Consider the following 25,440-nt stretch of genomic DNA (forward strand, 5'->3'; position numbering starts at 1 on the left):
GTTGGGGAACGTAAGTGGCAGAATCGCTTCACCTGAGTGTCATTAACCTGTGTTTTGTGTGTGTTCTCCCCAGTAAACCGCCCTACTTAAGGAGGGAAAGGGAGAGCGGAAGGGAGCTTCTTCCCCGGCAGAGCCGACAGTGTGTGTGTGTGTGTGTCTGTGTCTCTGCCTGCTTAGTTTAAACATTGTTAGACTGAAAAGTTCGGCAATAAAGCCTTCTGAAGAACCTTGATCTCTGTCCTGCCGTCCTCTGTGCTCCACCCACACGCTATTCGCGCTACACTTAGTTATAAAGAAGTGAAGGATACATGGAAATTAGTTTATTAGTGGCTATGATCTGTACAAAATTCCTCAAAACCAATGGAGTGGAGGTGCAGATTTGTGGCCTAGTGTTAGCTACATGTTGGAATGTACTTTCCTTTTCCGGAAGAATCCAGACATGGAAGAACAGTTTAAAAAAAAAAACTGCACATCCCACTATATAAACAAGAAAACCTTTGTGTAAAGAATTTTTACCGACATCAGCTTTAGGGAACAGAATGCTGCAAAAGCCTGAGCATTTACTCTCAAAGGACTACTACTTGAACTGTGGGCTAGATTGTATTCCCGGCCCGCCATGTCTCAACAACCTCAAGGACATCAAGTTACAGAGCTATTTGCACTCATTTATACATTGATATTTATGATTTGTTAAAAAAGAAACAAAATCTCTGAAGTATTATTATTTGTAAAATAACGTCATCTTGCTCTAGACTTTCAAACAATGTTGTAAGATTTTATTTTAATTTTATCTAATAGTGGATGGTACAATAATTACAAATGCAAACAGAATCGGCACATTCCAGTTGCAGCTGTAATCATATAGCTAACTATAATCATATAGTTAACTATAAATCACCCTTGTAATAATAATTTCAATAAACTGTTCATGTTCAGTTCCCTCTTCATTTATTCTCTATTCAAAAGGCGCAACTGAGTCACACAGGTTGATAAGTGTGCAACAGACAGTAACAATTTTATCCAAAATAGTTTTTCCTGCCTTAGTCGATTTATTTCCATTTCACATGCCTGCAGCTGTTGTAAAGTTCAGTGTGTTTGTGTAGAACTCTCTCAAACTGTAGGTTCATTACTACACTCTGCATATGTCAACCTATACGGAATGTCCGTATTTTATACGGATTTGATTCAATAAACGTAGTATATGGGCGTACAAATAAAGTTATACGGATTCTTTAAAAAAACTTCAATATATATTTAGAGGTATAATTAATTCCCACGATGATAAAAGAGTGCATAACATTTACAAACGTACTGTACACTACAGAAAGCACAAACAGCCAGTAAAGAGTCTTATGAAATCGCGCGTTACCTTGTGGTAGCGAGACTTCGTTCCACTTTTGATCATGCGCACACCGCATTGCGAGAATCCCGCCAACCGGGAAGTATTTTGTTTGAAACGCGTATTTCCACCTGAGCGACTTTCACTAGCAACTGAAAAGATTCTGAATGGGCACTCCGGCAAGATCAACACAGACACTTGCTGTGACATGCAGCCTAGTGAGTATTGGTGCAGACTGCTAAAAAAAGCTGTCATGGAGTACAATTCAGAACATTAGAGTGACACTTTGTGTTTTTGTCGAACATTGGAGCTTTGTATTCATTCTGAAGGTTTATTGTTATTAATATTGAATAAAAAGTAACTTGAATATATCATTGTTAATTATCATTCAAATTTTAGGTAAATTATTTTAATTTGCATCTTATACGGATTTTATAAGGGAAATACGGATTTTGGAGGTTGGTTATACAGGTTTGATTGACCAAAGGTTGACATGTACGGTATGACTCTGGCTCCAGGTTGACATTTTGCACAGGACTGAGTTCCTCTGATAACAGAAGCAAAGCTTCAGCACTTTTTGCTCTTAATCTTTTCTGTTATTTCAGGATGCATCAGGAGCATGTCGCTCCTTGTTGAGTTTTTTAACGAATTATGTCAGCGTTGTTTGTTTGGTGCCCAATCTGGGTTTTCCATGTCGAATGAGGAAGTTGGTTCATCTGGAAGAAAATCATTTGATTTTATCTGAACACTTTCATGAAGAAGCTAATTCAAATGTGAGCAGAAATAAAAGGAGATTCTTAAACTCTTCCATACTCTGTTGCGCCTGTCTATTTTTTTAAAAATAAATTTTAAATAGTCGCAAATTTCTCTGCAATTTTCAGGGTTAGCTCCTCTCGCTGTATTCTCTTTAACCACTCATTTCTTCATTGTTCTTGAAGCATTTGCTTCTCTTTGTTAACATTTTTCTTCATAGCAGGGAAATGGTAAGATATTTTATCTATTCCTCGATTTAAATGATTGGAACAACCAAAAACAGCACAAAAATGAACCATATTTAAGACTGGTTAAGCCTTGCTTACACGAAAACTGGTGTCTTTTCACCTGGGGGTCAATTATCACATGATGCGTAACGTCATGTGCAAGGGGTCTATTTGTCCATCTCTGAATTGACCTGAACTGCCTGCCCAAGGGCAGCAGTTCAAACAGAGAATTTCTGGGGTGGGACGGATCTTTTAATATACTGAGGGTTCTTTTGAGGCAGCAGGAACTGTAAAGCTCTTCCAGGCAGGGAAGAGGGCATCCGATGATCATCTGGGTGGTGGTGACAACCCTCTGGAGCACTTTTCTCTCTGCTCCTGTGCAGCTGACAAACCACACACTGATGCAGTATGTATGCAAGTATGTTCTCTATGGAGCAACAATAGAAGGACACAAGCAGTTTTTGAGGGAGGTCGTTCATCCTGAGGATCATCAGGAAGTAAAGTCTCTGCTGTGCGTTCTTTATCACTTGTGTGGCATTAGAGCTCCAGGTCAGCTCCTCCTCTATGTGCACCCCAAGGAACCAGAAGTCCAGGATCCTCTCCACATATTGCGCACTGATGAGAATAAACTGAAAGTCCGTTTTCTTTTTCCTGAAGTCTATGATTAGCTCCTTGGTTTTGGTGGTTGAGGACCAGGTTTGTTGTCTCAGCACCACCCAGACAGCTGCTCAACCTTGTGCTGATAAGCAAACTCCTTCCCCCAAGAGATGAGCCCCACTATGGTAGTATCATCCGCAAATATGATGATGCCATTACGGGAGCGAGCAGGGTGCAGTTGTAAGTGTAGAAGAACTACTTGTTTAATCCTAGATAAAGCCATGGCACAGCAGTTATGCTCATATTTACATAGGAATAACATCCATGAAATGTACCAGTCAGGATTTAGACCTCATCATAGCACAGAGACAGCTCTGGTTAAAGTAGTAAACGACCTACTGTTGGTGTCTGATCAGGGCTGTGTCTCGCTGCTTGTGTTGCTTGACCTTAGTTTAGCATTTGATACCATTGATCATTCCATTCTTCTGGATAGACTAGAAAATGTTGTGGGAGTTAAGGGAATGGCCCTCTCCTGGCTCAGCTCTTATTTAACTGATCGCTATCAGTATGCTGATGTAAATGGTGCTTTTTCTAGACATACTGCATTTTTATATCTCAGGGCTTTACATTAGCACCCGCCAAATGTGGGTAAAATTCGGCTTTGGCGGGTAATAACTTTCGTCTCACTAGCCACTTTGGCGGGTGGTTTATTCTGTGGTATGACAATATATTTTAATTGTAGTTTTCTCTGAAGGCATCTGATATAATAAATACATTGCAATGTAATATTACACGACTACAACTCCCATGAGCACCTGCGTAAACATTCTGACAACATGTTAGAATTGTTTAGAACGTTCGTTAACGTCTCAGTAATCAAATGATATGGTAACCTGCGGTTAATGAACAAAGCAACAAAGTTGCTGACGACTGACAAGCGCACTGTGTGGCAGCATATAGCTGGAGTTTCAAACCCTGCTGCTCAGGAAAAAAGGGGCAGAAATGAGCAGGGCCGGAGCAGCATTTTAAAATCACCGAGGTCCGTGATGCGCAAAGCACGCACCGAAAAATGTTCGCCATATTTAAATGAGAGGGGTGAATTACACACCAAACGAGATCTCATCTCATCTCATTATCTCTAGCCGCTTTATCCTGTTCTACAGGGTCGCAGGCAAGCTGGAGCCCATCCCAGCTGACTACGGGCAAAAGGCAGGGTACACCCTGGACAAGTCACCAGGTCATCACAGGGCTGACACAGACACAAACAACCATTCACACTCACATTCACACCTACGGTCAATTTAGAGTCACCAGTTAACCTAACCTGCATGTCTTTGGACTGTGGGGGAAACCGGAGCACCCGGAGGAAACCCACGCGGACACAGGGAGAACATGTAAACTCTGCACAGAAAGGCCCTTGCCGGCCACGGGGCTCGAACCTGGACCTTCTTGCTGTGAGGCAACAGTGCTAACCACTACACCACCGTGCCGCCCAGATTGGCTCGTTTATAGCAAAACCAAAAATACCATGTACTGCGAAGACTGTAGAAAGTCTGGCAAAGACAGGCACCAGTAATTTTAAACTTGAAACTATCAAGGACCACAAAAAATCAAATGCACACATCAGTACTATAACATCAAAACAGGCGAAGACAGCTGGTTCACTACAGGGCAGCATTGCTTTCAGTCCCTGGCTGTCATGAAGTCAGCTGAGCTGGAGAGAATGGAGCTGCCATTTAGAAACGTTCACGTGACTGTAAAGAAGTTGATCCTGCCCCAGCTATCAACTTATGACCTGCTGGAAGCCTCAGGTCACGAAGAGCATTTTTCATGGACCATTCAGACTCATCCGATGATGAATGTAATGAGGACATTTAATGTCTCTCTATGCACATGTTCACACACACACACAAAATTAATAGATAATACGTAATATACATAATAATACTTGATAATAGACATAATACTTGCAGATCAAAACATCAAATGTTTTTCAAATGATAAATGTTTTGAATTGGACTTTTAATATTAGAATCAGTTCAGTTGTACTGAATGTTATTTTTCATATACAATATTTCATATTGTAAGGGGCTTGAATTTGAGTTCAATAAACAGAATACTCTGCTTATATTTTTGTCTGAATTGGATCCATGTTTTCATAGAGGGAGCTACTTTAACAGCACTGAATACTTGAGTGCTACTGTAGAGATACATTATATGCTGCCATTCATGATTAAATCTAGATCTTCCAAACTTTAATGTATCATGGTGAAGAAAAAACTGCGATTTCCTGGCAACAAAATTGTGGCTAGTGAAAAGGCTGAATGGTTAGTGACTCAGGAAAACCACTAGCCACAGTGGCCGGTGAGCAAAAAAAAGTTAATGTAAAGTCCTGAGATATATTATATATATATATTACCTCTGGGTGGTATTATTCATAAACATGATATTAGTTTCCACTGTTATGCTGATGACACATAGTTTTATGTTTCTGCAAAACCTGATGAGAGACACCAGCTTAATAGAACTGAGGAATGTGTGAAGGACATTAGACACGGGATGCTTATTAACTTCCTTCTGCTTAACTCTGACAAGACTGAAGTACTTGTACTCGGACCACATGCAGCTAGAAGTAAGTTTTCTGATTCCACAGTAACTCTGGATGGCCTTTCTGTTTCTTCACGTGCAGCAGTAAAAGACCTCGGAGTGATTATTGACCCCGGACTTTCATTCGAAACTCACATCAATAATATTACCCGGTTAGCTTTCTTTCATCTCAGAAATATTTCTAAGAGAAGAAATTCAATGTCACTACACGACGCAGAAAAATTAGTTCATGCTTTTGTTACATCCAGGTTGGATTATTGTAATGCCTTACTGTCTGGATGTTCCAATAAGTGCATAAACAAGCTCCAATTATATAGTTCAAAATGCAGCAGCAGGAGTCCTTACTAGAGCTAGAAAATATGACCCCATCACCCCTGTCTTATCCACACTCCATTGGCTCCCAACCAAATTTCACATTGATTGTAAAATACTATTCTTGACCTTGAAAGCACTGAATGGTCTCGCGTCACAGTACCTGAGTGAACCTCTGCTCCTCTATGACCCACCACGCCTACTTAGATCAAAAGGTGCAGGCTATCTGCTGGTACAGTAGTATACTGAAGGTATAGTGAAGGCTACATCAGGGGGCGGAGCCTTTTCTTACAAAGCCCCACAGTTATGGAACAGCCTTCCAAGTAGTGTTCGGGAATCAGAAACAGTCCATGTTTAAGTCTAGGCTGAACGCATATCTGTTTAGTCAAGCCTTTTGTTAAGAGTGTTTATGAGGGAAAGGAGTAGATCTGGAGGGTCCTCAGACAGAGTGTTTTGGTAAACTGGGATGTATGGATGCTGTCAGTTCCCCACTCACTTGCTCGCTTGAGTTTGTTGATCCTGTCGTGGCTGCTGCTTTATGTCCCGGGGCTCCCTCATGCCTGTGCTACCTTCTGGCTCTCCCCTTTTAGTTATGCTGTCATAGTTAGTTGCCAGAGTCCCTGCTTGTACTCAGTGTAAAATGTATACTGTTCCTACTCATCAGGTGACATTGGGCATACCCAACAACCTGTGTTTTCTCTCTTTCTCTCCCCCTCCCCCCATCTGTCCCTCTGAGTTACATGGCAATCCTGACCTCTTCTGCTCCTCAGACCTGCCTGATCCATTCTGATGCCCTACATCTGGTTGGAGTCTCATCACATTGCTCCTGTGGAGGATGGCCCCATATGGACAGTTGAAAGTCACACTTGGAAGATGCTCTGGACTCTTACAGTAATGCTTTTATTGCTGAGGACTACAGCTGACTTGCTAACTTTAGGACTGGAGTTGTCATGAACAGTTTTGCACTCAAGTATTCATCAATGAAGAGTTAGAACATCAACAAAACTGATTTCATGTTAAAATTGTTAGAATCACATTGTCTCTTATCACCCAAATGAGGATGGATTCCCTTTTGAGTCTGGTTCCTCTCGAGGTTTCTCTCTCATGTCGTCTGAGGGAGTTTTTCCTTGCCACCGTTGCCACGGGTTTGCTCATTGGGGATAGATTAGGGATAAAATTAGCTCATGTTTTAAGTCATTCAAATTCTGTAAAGCTGCTTTGCGACAATGTCTATTGTTAAAAGCGCTATACAAATAAACTTGACTTGACTAGAGGGTGAAGAGTGGGGAGCCATTGCTGAGGCAATCAGACAGGAAGTCCTTTATCCAGAGGCAGATGGATTAAGACAGTCCCAGGTCTGTCAGGTTGGACACCAGTCTGTGAGGAAGAATGGTGTTGAATGCTGAGCTAAAGTCCACAAAGAACAGCCTAGCATAGCTCTCCTGCTGCTCAAGGTGAGTGAGGGCAGTGTGGAGAGTTGTTGCTATGGCGTCCTCTATAGACCCATTAGCTCTATAAGTATACTGGTGTCTAACATGGGTGGGGGACTTGAGATAATGCAAGTCTGAACCAGTTGCTCAAAGCGCTTCATGATGACGGGACTAAGTGCCACTAGTGGTCATTCAGGCTGCTAATGGTCTTTTTTTGGCAATAGAAGATGGTAGAGGACTTCAGGCAGGGTGGGATGGTGGACTGGGACAGGGAATGATTGACTTATGTGACATCCTATGCTCTGTACATAACATGGTTCTAGATGTTTTATTTTACTACAAGATACATGCCTATCAGAAATACTGGACAGAGGTGGTCAATTACTGCAGGAGTCTTGGTCAAGGTGGCTCATTGCTATTTAGCCCCTAATGTTCTCCAAGCTTTAACATTAACAGCCCCATGAGTCTTTGCACTCTGGCAAGGCTCCGTGGAACTGGCAACAATTAAAGCAACTGCCTTTTCTGGTCGCTACAATAATAATCCTCCTCCCTGGAGCCAAATTTATTTTCAAAATGGGATTAAAGGCCATTTAGATAAAAAAAAAAAGTTAAAAGTGACTACCTACAAACATTTTTAATGAAAAAGTACAGTCATTGTTGTATTTAAAAAAAAATAATATTTCATGAGCCTGCATGAAAATGCATGGGGTTGCTCAAAATCCCACAGCACACTTCACTTTGTCTCACAGCACACCGGGTATATACTGTCTCATATCATCTGTAGCCGCTTTATCCTGTTCTACAGGGTCGTAGGCAAGCTGGAGCCTATCCCAGCTGACTACGGGCGAAAGGCGGGGTACACCCTGGACAAGTCGCCAGGTCATCACAGGGCTGACGCATAGACACAGACAACTTGAGCACTGAGGTGTTACTAGTATTTTTATTAACAGGCAAGTTCCACCACACTGGCTAAAAGAACCGATGTTGGACCGCATTGTGCTCAAACTTGCGATTTACACCACTACTCCACATATCTGCAAGAAGAAATTGATATTAATTGGAGCTACCTTCATCTAGTCATCATATTTTGTTACATAAAAATATACAATCTTTATAATAAAATTTATGACAAACTCACAACCGAGGAGTCTCCACTGTTCTTGGCTTCCTCTCGGTTCACCAGCTCTCCCTGGCAAGGGCCAAAGTGTGCACCTACTGGAACAGTCTCCCCCTTATTAAACACTCCCAGGCCTGCATCAGGAATACTGGACTTCTGGATTTCTAGCCCAGGAGGAAGTGTTTGTCTGGCTCGGTCAGGGACTCCCATGGGAACAGGAGTATCGGGGATGAAGAGGGGTGGTCCATGAACCTCGCATTTGTTGAGGAAGAAGGATTTGCAAACTTCACAGTCTAGGAGCAGAGAAAACACAACAGGAAGAAATGAGGCCCAAATGTGTGTGCAATCTGTGTGTGTCTATCTAAGACCATATACAGTACATTAGTACTGTATAAAGATTATCCTAAGAAAGCTTGCCAGCAAGGTTCACTGAGCATCTGGTTGAGACTAGGTGTCCATCAGGACTGTGATCAAACAGGACACAAAGTACCAGTATTGGCAAAAAATATGGAAACACCTACCAAAATGACAAAACACCACAATTTGACCTTTTGTTCTCAAGTTCTCTTAATAAACTAAACATTTTCATCATAACAAACACATGTCACAAGTAACCAGGGTAAATCATTCTAAAATATTATCAATATTTGGTATGGAACCCCTTGACACTGAAGTGCACTGATACGATCAGGCATGCTATCAAAGTTTATGAATAAAATCAAGTGGAATTGATCTCCATATGTCTTGCAACACTTCCCAGAGCTGCGGCAGGTGTGAAGGAGCCCTTTTCACCTTCTCTCGCTCCATGTAGTTCCAGACTTGCTCAATTATATTCATGTCAGGATTTTGGGCTGGCCAATCAAGAATTGCCAAGCTGCCATCTTGTTCTTTGTTTTGTAAATACTGTTTAACCATCCCAGCTGTGTGTTTTGGGTCATTATCTTGCTGGAAGATAAAGTTGTTGCCAATGAGAGCTCTTCCAGAAGGCACAGCATGATGGATAAGGATTTGTCTGTACTTGTCAGCAGTGAGGGTCCCATCTATTTTGTAGAGATGACCAACTCCATTGTAGGTAATGGCTCCCCATACTTGCAGGACCCCTCCACCATGTTTTACTGTGGGAAAAATACAGTTTGCCTTGTATCCTTCTCCCTTTCTGCACCTGACTTACTGTTGCATAGCGTTGCCAAATAATTCCAAATTTCTTCTCATCTGAGAACATGACCCTTTTCCACTGCTCAGAAGTCCAACTCCTGTGAATTTTTGCCCAGTTAAGTCTCTTCTGCTTATTTCCACCTCTCAACAAAAGTTTTGCGCACTGACACATGACCTTTGAGGCCTTCTGCTGAGCGTGTCTTCCTAACCAGGTGTGGGGAGACATCCTTGCCTGTAGCATCTTGGAGGTCCTGTGCTAGTTCCTTGCTGGATTTCTTCCTCTCTCGTAGGGATGTAGTCTTGAGGTACTGGACATCAGCTTTAGTCAACTTTTTCTTCCTTCCTCTGCCTGAAATGTTCTTGAAGTTCCCAGTCTTCTGGTGATGCTTGAGGCATTTCCAGACAGCACTGTGGGTCACATGCAGTTTCTTTGCTATGTCTCATTATGAATGACACTCCCCCCGCAAAACTTTCATCCTAATACGCTGCTCTTCTGTAGTTTCTCTCTCTGATGCCATTTCTGCCTGTTGCCTGGCTGTAGTCAGAGGATAAATAATTTTTCTAATGAATTATTTGTAGAGACCACATGATTTAGTTAATGGTTTTCACCTGTGGAATAATTAGCATATCATGGTAGGATTGCCCAACAAGGAGTGATTAAGGTGGTTTTTGGGGCTAAACTAAACAAAAAGAGATACTATTTCCAATATTTTTATGATGTTTATCACACAACAATGGCCAAAACTGCTATTATTTTCATGGGTAAAGTATAAAATTGTGGTTAAAATGTGTCTCTGTATCTTCATAATGTATTTCAGTTGCCTTCAGTGCAGATTCTGATGTCATTTGCACGGATTAAGTATGCAAAATCGATCTTTTCCTAGGCATTTCCATATTTTGTGCCAGCACTGGATACGAGTATGAGGGGTTTTTTTACTTCCTTGAGGGAGTAAACAAATGGTCAGATACGAAGCTTGCAGGGCAAAATAAAACGAATGTTCATTAACATGACTGTGGCACTGCATGATGTATTTACAGTATTCTCTTAGGACTTGCCTGGTCAGGGTTGTTTTAAATTCAGCTACTTGTTTGCTTATCTTCTGGGGAACAGAATTTCCTAAATTTGTTATGAAAATCACATGCAGGTACAAACAAAATTAACTGCGGCACGGTGGTGTAGTGGTTAGCACGGTTGCCTCACAGCAAGAAGGTTCTGGGTTCGAACCCAGTGGCCGGCGAGGGCCTTTCTGTGTGGAGTTTGCATGTTCTGCCCGTGTCTGCGTGGGTTTCCTCCGGGTGCTCTGGTTTCCCCCACAATCCAAAGACATGCAGTTAGGTTAACGTGGGGCGGCCTTGGGCTGAGGTGCCCTTGAGCATGGTATCTGACCCCTGACTGCTCCCCGGGCGCTCTGGTGTGGCTGCCCACTGCTCTGGGTGCACGTGCGTGTTCACTGCTTCAGATGGGTTAAATGCAGAGGATGAATTTCACTGTGCTTGAAGTGTGCATGTGACAAATAAAAAGTTTCTTCTTCTTCTGTCCACACAGTAAGTAAGAAAGTAAGTAAATAAATAAATAGTCCAACGGGGAGGAGAACTTGCAAAACTTCACACAGACAGCAACCCAAGCTTAAAATCGAATCCAGGACCCCGGAGCTGCGCCACTGTGATGCCCCAAAATCCGTATATTTGGACTCCTGTCTCTCACACCCACTGTCTCTTATTGAACATTCCATTCCAGAGGCATAATGAGGGGCATACTCTCTGTCCCCTATTAAATCACAGCTGGTTGGGATCTTCTGCGAGCTTATGCATGTGGGGAACAGAGCACATAGCACTGTCCTCCAGGTGTGTTTTGCTATCATGTGACACAGCATGAGCTGCAATTGAAAAAGAGGAGTTTGATGGCTTTACATGTCTTGGAGGAAGTACGTGTTAGCCTTCACTCACATGGTTAGAGACCCCTGGCTAGTGGGTGAATACTAGCAGGTGACCACACTGGACGACAAATGGGTGTAAGAAAGAGGGGGGAAAACCCTATAATCTTCTAATGTGGTGAAGATGTTACGACACATTTATTTAACATTTATGGAAGGAGACCCAGGTATCAGTCAGTAAGTTTCCCAAGATGGAAGAGTCTTCAGGACAGAGGACTTTGTGCTTTCTGGTTTCTCAGTCACACGACATCCCACATTTTTTTTTGTCTCAAAATAAAACACAGGAGTGGCTGGAGAGAATGATAGACATTCTGCAACATTAAATGTAAACAGAAACAAATTAAACATTGAATGTGTCATTCATTAATAAATTCTAAATTGCAATAACAAGCAAATCACTATGGTTTGAGGGGAATCATACATTTTGGGCCATGCTGTAATATGAAAATAAAACCATGCAACATAGATTTTTTTAATACACACCCATCGTGTGATATTCCATGCTTTTTTTGTTCAGGTTAACATCCTCGGTTTATAATGACTAAAGTATTTTTAAATAAATAAATAAATAAACAAACAAACAAAGTTTCTCTCACTCCTCGCTACCATGTTACACGCTCTATAAACAAAGTTCATACTTTAATCAATAAAAAATCTAAATTTCAATGACAATTTGTTGATTAAAATTATAAGAGAGACTGAGGCTACATGCCAAATGTACTGTATTGCACTTTCAGTGCACCAGATAGTGTGCAGGGTAGAAAAAACAGTGAGTGTTACTGAGCACCAGAGTGGCCTAATGTCTTACAGAGATGGTCTTTATCGTTAGGATCTTCCACTTGAACGGAGAGACCTTCAAGTGGGTTGTCGAGATCGTCTCCATAGCTGTAGATATTCAGCTCCAGCGTCTCCTCTTTCTTCACACAGGCTTCTGAGGTCTCTCCATCCATGGATGTCTCTGTTTTCATGTCCTCACACAGCTAAAGATCAAACAAATCTGTTAGGGCGGGACGGTATCTGTTAGGTTTATATAAGTATTATTCTTGACCAAGAAGGCAGTAATTTATTAAAATGGTGACAAAATTAAGGATTAATTTCTGTTCAGTTAAAATGACCTTCGGTCTCGGCTGGACATTGTTTGGGAACATTTTGTTTATTTTGATATGAGATGTTTTGCTTATGACTGTCTTTGTTTAGGTTTGTTCTTATTTTTTGTTTACTTTCTTATAACATATCTTTGTTGAAAAATTCCGTATGTACGTAGCAATGACCTTTAAAATCTGTCTGTACCTTGCTATCATGTCATATGATCAGAAATATGTCATTATGTTATGATTTACACACTGATGGAGATTATTTGACCTGCCCCAAGATCAAGCTGCTCACTCGCAAGTCAAGCACACACATACATCTGAACATTCCATCAGAACAGTGATGTAATTAAAATGTGACCTGCTCTCACACACACACACACACACACACACACACACAGACACAGATATCAAAATGATGTCACTTACTCACACCCTCCCATAGACATACAAACACACACACACATTCGACAGACACAATAGCCGTTTAGAGAGATTATAATTTGTTATAAAAGGTGTTTGTAATCTTTCATCTTTGGCAAGAATACTGTGAATAAACAGCAGTGAAACCGATCTCTGGTTCTCTGTTTTTTTGTGGTGTTCCGTCCCAGAATTCTGCAGGTGGTACGAGGGCGGGGGTCCCGAGAAGTAAGTTGACCGTTTCCGACTGGGTGGACCCTAACAATTTGGTGGCCCGTACGGGGACCTTCAAATCAGGTAAGGGGTCTCTTTTAATTGATTAGTTTGATTGGTTGGACTTCCGCCTGGTTGGAGGTATCAGAAAAAAACCCAGTTGTTTATTATTTTGGTTATGTTTTTATTGGTAATCCTCGTGTAGAGACACGGGACGTTTTTATTTTGGGGATCCTCGTAGACTTTTGTTTACGGGATGTTTTTTGGTGAACCTCGTGGAAGACCCGCGGGAAGATTGGTTAAACCTCGTGTAAAAGCACGGGAAGGTGATCCTCGTGAAGTGAAGGAGCTGTCACGGGAAGAGTGCACTTTTTATGTTAAACCCATAATAATTACCCTAATTAATCTCGGGACTGATTCCTTCGTGCCACCATGGGGGGAAAATTGTATTGTATAAGGTGCCCGGACCCGGACCCCGAGAAAAAACCCACGGGATTGGATGAATTGCTGTGCTTTAGCATTCTACACAAATTCTAGACAATTTGGCCGGCTCAGTTTTGATTTATCCTCATTCAGGTATTTGCAATCTCTAGGAGCTGTGTAATGTATCTTTAATTGTTACAGTATTTATATAAGGCATTACTGGATATGCACAAAATAATGAAACAACAAATCAGTACTCTGGACATGAACAGTTAGAACTGTGTTCCTGGTGTGCATAAATGTCAAACCTTTGGTCAATCAAACCTGTATAACCAACTTCCAAAGTCCTTATTTCCTTTATAAGATCCTTATAGGATGCAAATTAAAATGATTTACCTAAAATTTGAATGATAATCAACAATGATATATCCCAGTTACTTTTATTCAATATTAATAACAAACTAAGAATGAATACAAAGCTTCAATGTTTGACAAAAAAAAAAAAACACAAAGTGTAAATGTTATGTGCTCTTTTATCATCGCGGGAATTGATTATAGCTCTAAATAAATATTGAAGTGTTTTTTTTTTGTTAAAAAGAATCCGTATAACTTTATTTATACGCCCGTATACTATGTTTATTGAATCAACGAAAGCCTCACTGAATCGATTCTTTAGAACAAACTCACGTGTGTGTGAATCAATTTACTTAATTCACTCTTCACTCTTGACTCAGAATCTACGGAAACCTTATTTGTATTCCTGTTTTCAAATTGTAATCACACTTTCATGCTGCATGAAATTAAAGTATGAACTTTCCTCAAACCATTACGTGTGCATGAACTCAAACAAATGCAGTCCATGCGTCTGTATCGATTCGCTTGATCGAGTCATTTATGTTTCGTCCCGAAAAAGATCTGAATCGTTAGTGAATCTCACCACTGTTAGAGATCCTCTTCCCTTAATATAGAATGGAATCATCAGAGGAAAAATCTGCTTCTTAATCAATTAGTTTCAGCGTTTGGTGAGTAGATCATCTGTATTTTATATTCATTGTGTGTTGATAGTCCGAAACTTGTAACTGGAAAGTTATCAGTAAAGTCATGAGTGGTCCGCGAGGTGATCTCTGAACAGTCTACAAGACTATTAATGTGTTTTAATAATTAATAGTGCAGCTATTAATGCAGTTTCATGTCTAGATCTTATAAATGATGAATACGAAGTAGTTAAAACTAAGACAGAAGTATGTGACGGCAAAATTGTGATGATTATTTGTTAATAACATGAGAACTCCAGTTCCCATAATGCTTGTGAACTGGGCATGTGCACTGGATAAAAGAAAAAGCAGCTCTTTAGGGCAAAACTCTCGTCTCATCAGATTTGGGCAGTAATTCTATGCGTTCAGACCTTAAATAATGAAATAACTGTACAAGCAAATACAACACAAAAACCATTTTTAAAACATTCACTTAAATTAAACAGACATGGTAAAAACAGAAGAAATATATTTAAGGCTTAGAGTTTGATTAATTCAGCCAAATCAAATATCACTTTCAGATTTGAAGATATTTATCAGGAATCATTTTTAAAATATTGAGTATTATACCACTTCCTGTTTAAAGGCATAATAAAAGGCATCAAATATATTTACCCTACATGTGAATGGAAATGCCGAAAAGTTTAATATTTAACCTAATGTTTAATGTTGATCTAAAACATTTTAAAACTGATCGTGTAGTGGTATTTTTATTAATCATATGTAATTCTAACCTTTAAATATCCTATATACTCCTGTTTCTGATGCGTTTTAGCGAGACGCGGACTTGTTTAGTTTAGTTAGTTGAATTAGTTCAACAGCGAGCTAACCCGCTTTTTACTTCATTTTTGAAATTTTTTGAATAATTGTCGTCCTATTATAAATAATACTTTGAATAATTGTTCCGTTTCTATAGTCTCTCTGTCTCTTTCTGGGAGATAAGGGCTCCCAGACTGTTACAGATAGCTATAATATAAACAACTCATGCAAGAATAGCAGGCAAGGACAGCCACAGATATTTGCAATGAGCAGAGAAAATAATTATTTTTGGCACTTTCTCACACAATAATACATTTAATAAGTAATCTCTTTATATTACTAGGTAAATTCCATATACATAAAGTCAAAATGTCCAAGATAACCAATTCTCATTCCCATTAATACTGTTAATTGAATTAAAAATGTATTTTGAGTCTCTGTCACATATCGAATCCAACAGAGAGTGCTTATCAGCTATTCAATTTTATTCAAATTACATTCAGTGAAATTGTTTGTCATTTCAATTTGCCCTGTTTTATATTTCCTTTTCTTTCTTTAAACTTATTGCTCCTTATGAGGCTAAGCTTAAACAATACATGTTCCTCCTAATTTCGAACTATTGATATGAAATGCTCTGATTAACTGTTTGCTGAGTTTTAAACCTCCATATTTTTGCCTTTAAAAACCACAGAGGATATGGAATGGATAGGCTTTTAATGTATTTAGTTAACCATAATTTTTTCAGCAAGAAACAGAGTTAACAAACGTTTACTTGAAGAATGTTGAAAAAAAAAAGAGAAAAATTTTTTCCTTCCAGTGGTGTTTATAAATCGGAGACTTGGGTTTATCTTTATTTAACCATTAAGAAAAAAACTTCATAAATTATCATGATTATGATACATTGGCTTGTATAAGTACTCACTGTCCTTGAACCTTTCTGCATTTTGTTGCACTGCAACCTGGAACTTAAATGGAATTGACATGAAACTACACAAAATATGATTTAATAAGCAGTACCTCTCTCTCTTTGGATCGATGCCATCTTACAGTCTCTTCTCGAGCAAGGCATGGTGAGATTGTGCACCAGCTTGTACAATACACCTGTCAATCCAGTACCTAAGCCTGATGGTACCTGGCGTTTTACACAAGATTTACGTAAGATTAATGAATTGATTGTTTCTTCTGTAACGTCACAGGTTCCTGCTCATCATTGCTGTTTTTCCATTAATGATCTCTCTTCTGCCTTTTTCCACGCACATGAGGAAATAGCGTTTGGACTCAAGGTTTCATTGACTCTCCTGCTGTTTTTTTTTTTTCAGCTGTAATTAAAATTCATAACACACTCTGTGACCATCTCCCTCCCTCAGGACTCTGTGGTCTGTGTGTTCTGGTATCTGCTGAGTCACCAGAAATCTGCCAAGACACTGACACTTGCGCCTGCTCCAACATCTGGCGCACAAGGGCTTTAAGGTTTTCAGGACCAAGCTGCAATATTGTATGGACACTTAAGTATTTGAACTTTTGAACTTTCTCAAGGCTGTCATTCTAGACACAAAACGCCCTGCAACTAAACATGCACTGATGTCTTTTCTGGGTCAGAAAATGGATCCCTGACTGCTCTTTATATGACAAGCTTCTCCGTTCCGCAATCTCTCATCATGATCCACTGCAACATCCTTTGACCTGGACTGACACTATGGTGGTCGCTTATCACTCCCTCAGAAGCACCCTTTGTTCCGCCCCTGGGGTTACCTGATCACTTCAAGCCCTTCCACCGCTATGCCTGTGAACAGCTGTTGGCCGGGAGCATGGGGGGGGGGACTGCAGCATTGTGCATTTTTATCCAAAACATTAGACATTGTTGCTCAAGGCTTACCTGTGTGTCTGGGGGCTGTCTCCGCATGTGCTTTGATAGTTTCAGATGCGGAAAAATTGGTTTTGTCTCACCCACTGATCTTGCACTCGTCACATCAAGTTAAACAGGTGTTGCAAAATTTACAGACCCATTAAATTAATTTATCAGTAATTTAATAGATAATTAAATTAACATATGACTGTTTATTCTCTGTTCTAATAACAATCTCAAAATTCGTGTCACATCCTCTTTTGATAATGTAGGTCACGCTCTCGCACGCCTCCTTAATTCGCAGGATGACACTTGGGATGACATTGATATTGTCTGTCTAAAAATCGTGCATACTACTAGTATCAGGTCTGATCTCTCCTCCAGCCCTCTAGGGATGGGGGAAGTACTCTATGTTGATGGTTCTTGTTCTAAACAGTTCTTGTTTTGTGGTTTGCGATGTTTGTCATGCCTCTGTGGTTACTCTGTGTGTTCACTGCCTGATATTCTGCATGAGGCATACGCTCTTCCTTTCTCATTTGATTTTTGTCATCTTGATTGTGGACAAATTCTCTAAATGGGTAGAAGTTTTTTCCTGTTCTCAAGAGAACACGAAGGTAGTTACTCGTACTCTGGCAAAAGAAATAATACTTAGTTATAATAATAATACTAATACATTTTATTTATAAGTGCCTTTCAAGGTACCTAAGAACACTGGACAGTAAAAAAGAAAACAAACAATAAAAGCAGAACAATAAAATAACAACAATAAAATAATAAGAAATCAATAATAATTATTGTTATAGTTATGGGGTTTCAAATGCCATAGACTCAGACAAAGGTCCCCGTTTCACCTCAAAAGTCACACAAAACCTTTGTAAGTATCTCTAAACTAAACTGGTGTTTTCACATTCCTCAATCCTCTGGTATCGTAGAACGTACTAATCGAACATTGAAAGACAAATTAATTAAGGCCATGCAGGACACAGGTTTGGCTCTGTAATCCATAATTCATTCTGGCTGAAATTCGTGTGACACCAATAAATTATTTTTGGAAGACCTTTCCCTTTCCCCTGGAAGAAGGGAACTCCGGCTCCAGGTACCTCTGATTTGAAAATGCATATGGATGAGTATTCTGCAGCCCTTATAGATAAGTTGCATAAAATTTGTACCAAGGTCAATAATACAATATTATCTCCACCACACACCCCTTTCATGTGGGAGACAAGTGCTGGTGTGACTTTTTTGAACGATTTGGACAATTGGGAAAACAATATAGTGGGCCTGCAAACATAGTCGCCATTACTTTTACTGCTGTTTTAACTGATCTTTTTCCACAGTGGATCCATGCCACGCGATTGAAGAAGTCTCCATAACAAAGTGGTGTTACAATGACAAGTTTGCTACTAACATTTTCTCTGTGTCCCGAGAATCTCTGTTCTCTCTCTCTGTCTCTCTATTTCTGAGCTCTACACAGATTCGACTGAGAATCCTCAAGACGTTGTGAACAAAGAGGGGAAGAGATCTTGCGCTCCGTTTGGAACCAATCATCCTCACTACAACCATGACAGTCCTCATCACGGGTTTCGTGACTTCATTGTTGCTCGGGGCAGGGCTACCCGCCCGAGCCTTCGTGACTGCTTCATCTTTGCTCGGGGCAGGGCTACCCGCCCGAGCCTTCTGGACGACTTCATTGCTCGGAGCAGGGTTACCCGCTCGAGCAACATCTTCTGGCAATTTGCTAACTGGACTGCACAAGCGCACACCACACGAATGTGTTATGTCTTTCATCTGATGCCGTTTTCTACTATTATTACACATCTCTATGCTCTGAAACTGTATTCTTACAGGACTCTGTTCTCACTATAGGTCGATATGCCTTCTAATTTCATTTTCCCTCACTGTTTTAGAACAAATTACTCTGAAGGAAGTAGCGTGTATTTGGGACGAATTAAGAGGTTTTGAGTTTCTCTAATCTCTGGTGAGGTGGGACGAGGGCTGATCGGGCATGCCCGCCCTCTGAGCACCAATATACGTCAAGAAGGGCAAAGATTAACTCAAGATTAATTCTCGATGTAATCACATATATGATCATGAGGTGATAATGATCAAATATGATCCTAGGATTTGATAATAGTGATACTATTATCAAAGGGGGGGACTGTTAGGTTTATATAAGTATTATTCTTGACCAAGAAGGCAGTAATTTATTAAAATGGTGACAAAATTAAGGATTAATTTCTGTTCAGTTAAAATGACCTTCTGTCTCGGCTGGACATTGTTTGGGAACATTTTGTTTATTTTGATATGAGATGTTTTGCTTATGACTGTCTTTGTTTAGGTTTGTTCTTATTTTTTGTTTACTTTCTTATAACATATCTTTGTTGAAAAATTCCGTATGTACGTAGCAATGACCTTTAAAATCTGTCTGTACCTTGCTATCATGTCATATGATCAGAAATGTGTCATAATGTTATGATTTACACACACACTGATGGAGATTATTTGACCTGCCCCAAGATCAAGCTGCTCACTCGCAAGTCAAGCACACACACATACATCTGAACATTCCATCAGAACAGTGATGTAATTAAAATGTGACCTGCTCACACACACACACACACACACACACAAATAGACACAGATATTAAAATGATGTCACTTACTCACACCCTTCCATAGACATACAAACACACACACATTCAACAGACACAATAGCCGTTTAGAGAGATTATAATTTGTTATAAAAGGTGTTTGTAATCTTTCATCTTTGGCGAGAATACGGTGAATAAACAGCAGTGAAACCGATCTCTGGTTCTCTGTTTTTTTGCGGTGTTCCGTCCCAGAATTCTGCAGGTGGTACGAGGGCGGGGGTCCCGAGAAGTAAGTTGACCGTTTCCGACTGGGTGGACCCTAACAGTATCCATCCCACTCGGGAAGATGCTGCTCTCATTTCTCGCAGCATAGATCATAGTCTCAGAACAGGCCTAGTTAATCCATGACAATCCAGAGCCAAGGCCAGGGAGCAGACGGACAGGCTAAACTGTCTGTCTGCTGCCTGCACAGAGTCATCACACAGGTTTCATTACATTGAGACTGTGCCTGTTCCCCGAGCTATACAAAAAAGTCGAAATACTCAGAGTTTGTTCTAATAATCTAATTAATATAAAATTAGATCATACTGACTGTACAGCCACTGCCAGCATCTTTGACCTACTGTAAAAGGTAAGACTTTTAAATATTTTCTCTATGTCTGAAGCACAAACTGTTAATAAACTTCTTACTGATCAGCAGTTGAATGCACTGTGTTTAAACAGAAACATGGATTAAACCAAAGGAGTCTGTAGCATTAAATGAAACTAGTCCTCCTGGTTGCAGTTATATACACCAGCCTCGTCTAACTGGCAGAGAAGGCATCGCGATTCTTTATAATGATTATCTCAGCATGACACAAAAACCTGGACAGTTAGGGTACGCTGACACTTGCACGATTCCGTGGCACGCATTGGCATGACTCGAGTCGTGCCAGTGCGCAAACTAGTTGTAAACTGGCGTGAAGTGTGCGTAAACCCGTCGTGACTGCGTGCCATGTCAGGACGAGAATTTTGAAATGTTCAAAATTTTGGTCATGACAAAATTTCGCGACCGGGTCGTGAACTATGCGCAAACTGTTCGTGATCTCATCGTGAACTCGTCGGGACAATGCGGGAGGATGCGTGCCAGTGCGTGGAAGTGCGCGCCATGCCACGACTGTCACGAACTGCCACGAACAGTTCACGAACAGCTCACGTCGAGTTCACGAGTAGTTCACGACATGTTCACTAATTGGTGCGTGTCGCAGCGTGGCCGTGCCTTCCCACTGACACGGTCACGCATTGATGGCACGAGCAGTTCACAACTAGTTTACGCACTTCACGAACAGTTTGCGCATGGCATGAGCAGTTCACGACGAGTTCATGAGCAGTTCACGGCTACTGCGTGACAGTGGCGCTCGCGTCGGTGCGGGGGTATATATAGGGCTTCCCGGACACTTCTCGCCATTCGCAATTTTTTTTCTTGCTTTTTTCTTTAATGTCTTTTATTTTCTATTCCTTCATGACTTTTTTTTTGGGGGGGGGAGTTTCGTTTCTTTTATTTCAAAAATGGAACAACTGTGGATGCAGCTCATGAAGCTACTACCATTCTTTCTTGCCAAGGGACAGCACCAGCAGGGGACATGGAGTAATGTGACAGGTAGTCTCGCTGATCCTTTGCATCCTTCTGGGTATGATGGCCGGTTAGAGGCAGCAGCCCCTTCAGGTGTCGGTCAGTCCTCCATCCACCAGGGATCAGATCATGTCTGTCCGGATCTTCGCGGTCCACTTCTGAAATTGCGTGTGGGTATCTGATGAGGATGAGGTTGTGCATGACACAGGCGTGCCCAAGTCGGCACGGCACCATCTGAATTGCGCAAACTCGTCGTGCCAATGCAGTAAGTGCGTAAACTATGCGCAAACTATGCGTGAACTCGTCGTGCCAGTTCGTGAATGTGGACGGGCACGCATTCGTGAACTCGTCGTGAACTATGCGTGAACTAGTCGTGAACAGTGCGGGAGCCTCCCAGTTCGTGCCCCAAAATGGCACGACTTGCCACGACAAAATCGTGGCCAAAAGTCATGCAAGTGTCAGCCTAGGGTTAGTATGAAGAACTTCAAATGCATTTGTGGCAGTGGGGGCGTGGCTTAGTGTCAGTTTGTGAATGTAGGGCGGGGCCAGGGAAGGTGAGTGGCAAAGTCAATGCACCTGTTGTCAATTAAATGTGTGTGCGCGTGTTTGTTGCAGTGACTGTGGAGAACAGAAAAAGAGGGAGAGAGCAGACAGAAGAGATTTCACCAGACCAAAGCACAACTGTGTGTACGCACACGTCTGTGTACCTAAACGGACGTTAAAGCTGAAAAACAACACGAAAATAAAAAGGTGTGTGTGAACGTCATCTCTCACCTGCCATGCTTCTGTACTCCACCCACATGAGGGACGTATTAGAGTGGTGCTGAAACCCGGGAGTACAGAAGGGAACCACCACATGAAGTCTTCCCCATTGAAGGATCTCATCCATGCCCTCGCTACTGCCCAGCAGAACCAGAATCAAGTGCTGATCGCCCTCCGGAAGGAACAAGAGCAATGCTTTGAAGCCTTGATACTGGCCCAGCAGGAAGATCGCCAAGCGTTCCGGCATCTGCTTGTGTTGTCGGGGACCTCGACCGCAGCGGACCCTCCCCACAGCACCCTCACAAAGATGGGCCCGTACAACAATCCGGAAGGCTTTAATTGCTCACTTCAAGCCAGCAGCCGAAGTGTGGGGGTGGCCAGTCGAGCAGCGCGCAGCATGCCTACTTCCACTCCTGACTGGCGAGGCACAGCCCGCCACACAGCAGCTCGCTGCCGGCAGCCAGCTCATATACACCGACCTGAAGAGAGCCATCCTGCAGTGTGTCGGCCACTCTCTGGAACAACATCGCCAGTGCTTCTGGACGCGGACATTGGAGGAGGTCAGCCGGCCATTCGCATTCAACCAATAGCGGCTGAGGGTGGAAGACCATGACACTAACAGGATCATCAATCTGGTGACACTGGAACAGTTTATCGCTCAACTTCCGGAAGGAACAGCAGACTGGGTCCAGCATCATCGCTCAGCATCCCTGGAGCAAGCCATCAAGTTGGTGGAGGGCCATCTGATGCCGGTTCCAACAGCAGGCAGATGGGTTGCCTCTTCCCCCTTCTCTTCCAGTCCCCACCCCATTCCCCCACCACAGAGACAGGGGCTGGCTCCCCACAGCTGGCCCACCACACCAGTGGTGTCCTCCCGTATTCTCCTTCCGCGTCTGTGACTGAGGAATCACACAGTGACTGGAGCAGCCCGGCGGTCCTGGTACCCAAGACTGATAGATCGGTCCGGTTCTTTGTAAACTATAGAAAAAAGTCAACGTGGTGTCTAAATTCGACACATACCCAATGCCTTGCATTGATGAGTTGCTTGATTGGTTAAATGCTGCTCACTTTTATTCGACACTGGATTTAACAAAGGGATATTGGCAGATCCCCTTGACTCCTCTATCCTGAGAGAAAATGGCCTTTTCCACACCATTTGGATTACACCAGTTTGTCACGCTTCTTTCTGGGTTATTTGGGGCTCCCGCCACATTCCAGCAGCTCATGGAGAATATCCTCAATCCCCACACTGCCTATGTGGCAATGTACCTTGACGATATTATCGCGTACAGCAATGATTGGCCTCGGCACCTTGAACACCTTAGGGCTGTCCTAGAGTCACTGAGGCATGTGGGTCTCACAGCTAACCCAAAAAAAATGTGCAATTGGGTGGGTGGAAGTACAGTATCTGGGTCATGGGCAGGTGTATCCCCAAATTGACAAGACTGCTGCGATTGCGGCTTGCCCGAGGCCCAAGACCAAAAAGGGGGTGAGGCAGTTCCTGGGGCTGGCTGGCTACTATCCTAGGTTCATACCTAATTATTCAGATGTCACCAGCCCACTGACTGATCTCACTGAAAAGGGAGCACCAGATCCAGTCCAGTGGACGGAGAAGTGCCAACAGGCTTTCACCAAGGTAAAAGCTGCAGTGTGTGTGTGTGTGTGTGGGGGGGGGGGGGCTTTTACACTCCCCTGACATCTCTCTCCCCTTCATTTTACAGACAGACACATCGGACAGAAGGCTGGAGGCCGTTTTGTACTAGAAGGTGGAGAGCAAGGAACTGTAAATCAGCTGCAAGCTCTCGATGCACGAAAGTATGTACAGCACCATTAAAAAGGAGTGCCTGGCCATCAAGTGGGCAGTCCTCACCTTCCAATACTACCTGCTGTGGTGCCCTTTCACTCTCTGTTCGGACCACGTGCCCCTCCAGTGACTCCACCGCATGACGGATGCCAATGTGTGGATCACCCATTGGTATCTCACCCTCCAGGAGGTTACATGGTTACATTCGAGGTGGTCCACAGGCCGGGGCACAGATGGTGGTGGCAGACTTCCTGTTCCATTGAAGGGGGAGTCCACTGCAGGATGGATGGCTCCCTGGCCCAAGTCGACCGGTGGGGGTATGTGGCGGTGGGGACATGGCCTAGCGGCAGTTTGAGAATGGAGGGCGGGTCCAAGGTTTCTTTATTTGTACCATACAATAGTACTGGTAAATTCGTTGTGCAGGCAGGAATTCAGCGATCCCAATACAAAATAACGGCTATGTAAAATACATTGTAACAGACAAGACAACAACATTACACACATCCTAACATATACAATCCTTAAAAGTGCGATCTTTAAAAAGTGCTTCATCATCAATTGTTCAGTATGAACAAAATTATTTACCTCTGGGCCTTACTGTTCAGCAATACAATTGTTGTTGGTACAAAGCTCTTTCTGTACCGTTTTGTCCTTCCCTTAGGGACCCCAAAACGACGACCAGAGCAAAGGAGCTGGAACTCACCATGCAATGGGTGTAAGCCATCTTTAAGAATACAGGTAGCTTTACGTTGTAACTGTGTCATAAAGAGAAGACATGGTGGGTTGAGGCTTCCTAATTAGCCACCCAGCCCATTTATTTGGTTCAGGGAGCTTTTGTCCTGTAGTGACAGATTACCAAACCAAGACACGAAGGAAAAAGATAACAATGACTCAGTAAATATGAGTAGCACACTGTGAGCACAATTGCTATCAGGCGCGTTAAAATGTAAATAACTTTTCTAGAATTTCACCAAAACTCATTTAATTTTCAGCATTGTAAGAGAACTCCCTAAAGTATTATTCAGCAAAACCCCAGAATGATAGCACAAATCTAGAATTTTTAACAGAATTTTAGTTCTTAAAATTTAACGTAATTATGGACGTCACGCGTAACATTTACACCCGTGAAAAATCACTTTGAATGCGGTTTTGAAAGTTTTGATCAAATATTCTCTATAATAAAAAATTGCTTAAATATTATAAACACACAGTCTTTTAATGTATCAAAAATAATTTTGATAAAGCAAGGAAATTCAGAAGAAAATTTGTTTTTTCTTTTGGTAGCGTCACGCTACCAAAATCTAACTAACCCCCTTCACAAACTATTCCAACTTTCATAGACTTGTAGCGTGAATAAACCTTTCAAAAAAAATATATAATACTTCTCACCCAGTAAATTAGAATCCTGGTGATT

The 25,440-nt window shown here is 41.8% G+C and overlaps 1 protein-coding gene across 1 annotated transcript in view; it reads right to left on the reverse strand.

Annotated features, from left to right (window-relative positions):
* LOC132868094 (zinc finger protein 585A-like) overlaps nucleotides 1-25,440 on the reverse strand; it is a 60,957-nt gene that overhangs the window by 24,172 nt on the left and 11,345 nt on the right. Inside the window, exons 2-3 of the mRNA XM_060901050.1 lie at nucleotides 12,280-12,451; nucleotides 8,404-8,675 (exon numbers count right to left, since the gene is read on the reverse strand). Coding sequence (XP_060757033.1) covers nucleotides 8,404-8,675; nucleotides 12,280-12,451 — 444 coding nt within the window. The remainder of the gene's footprint in view (nucleotides 1-8,403; nucleotides 8,676-12,279; nucleotides 12,452-25,440) is intronic.

This window comes from Neoarius graeffei, chromosome 19, assembly GCF_027579695.1.
Source record: "Neoarius graeffei isolate fNeoGra1 chromosome 19, fNeoGra1.pri, whole genome shotgun sequence".
NCBI lineage: Eukaryota > Metazoa > Chordata > Actinopteri > Siluriformes > Ariidae > Neoarius > Neoarius graeffei.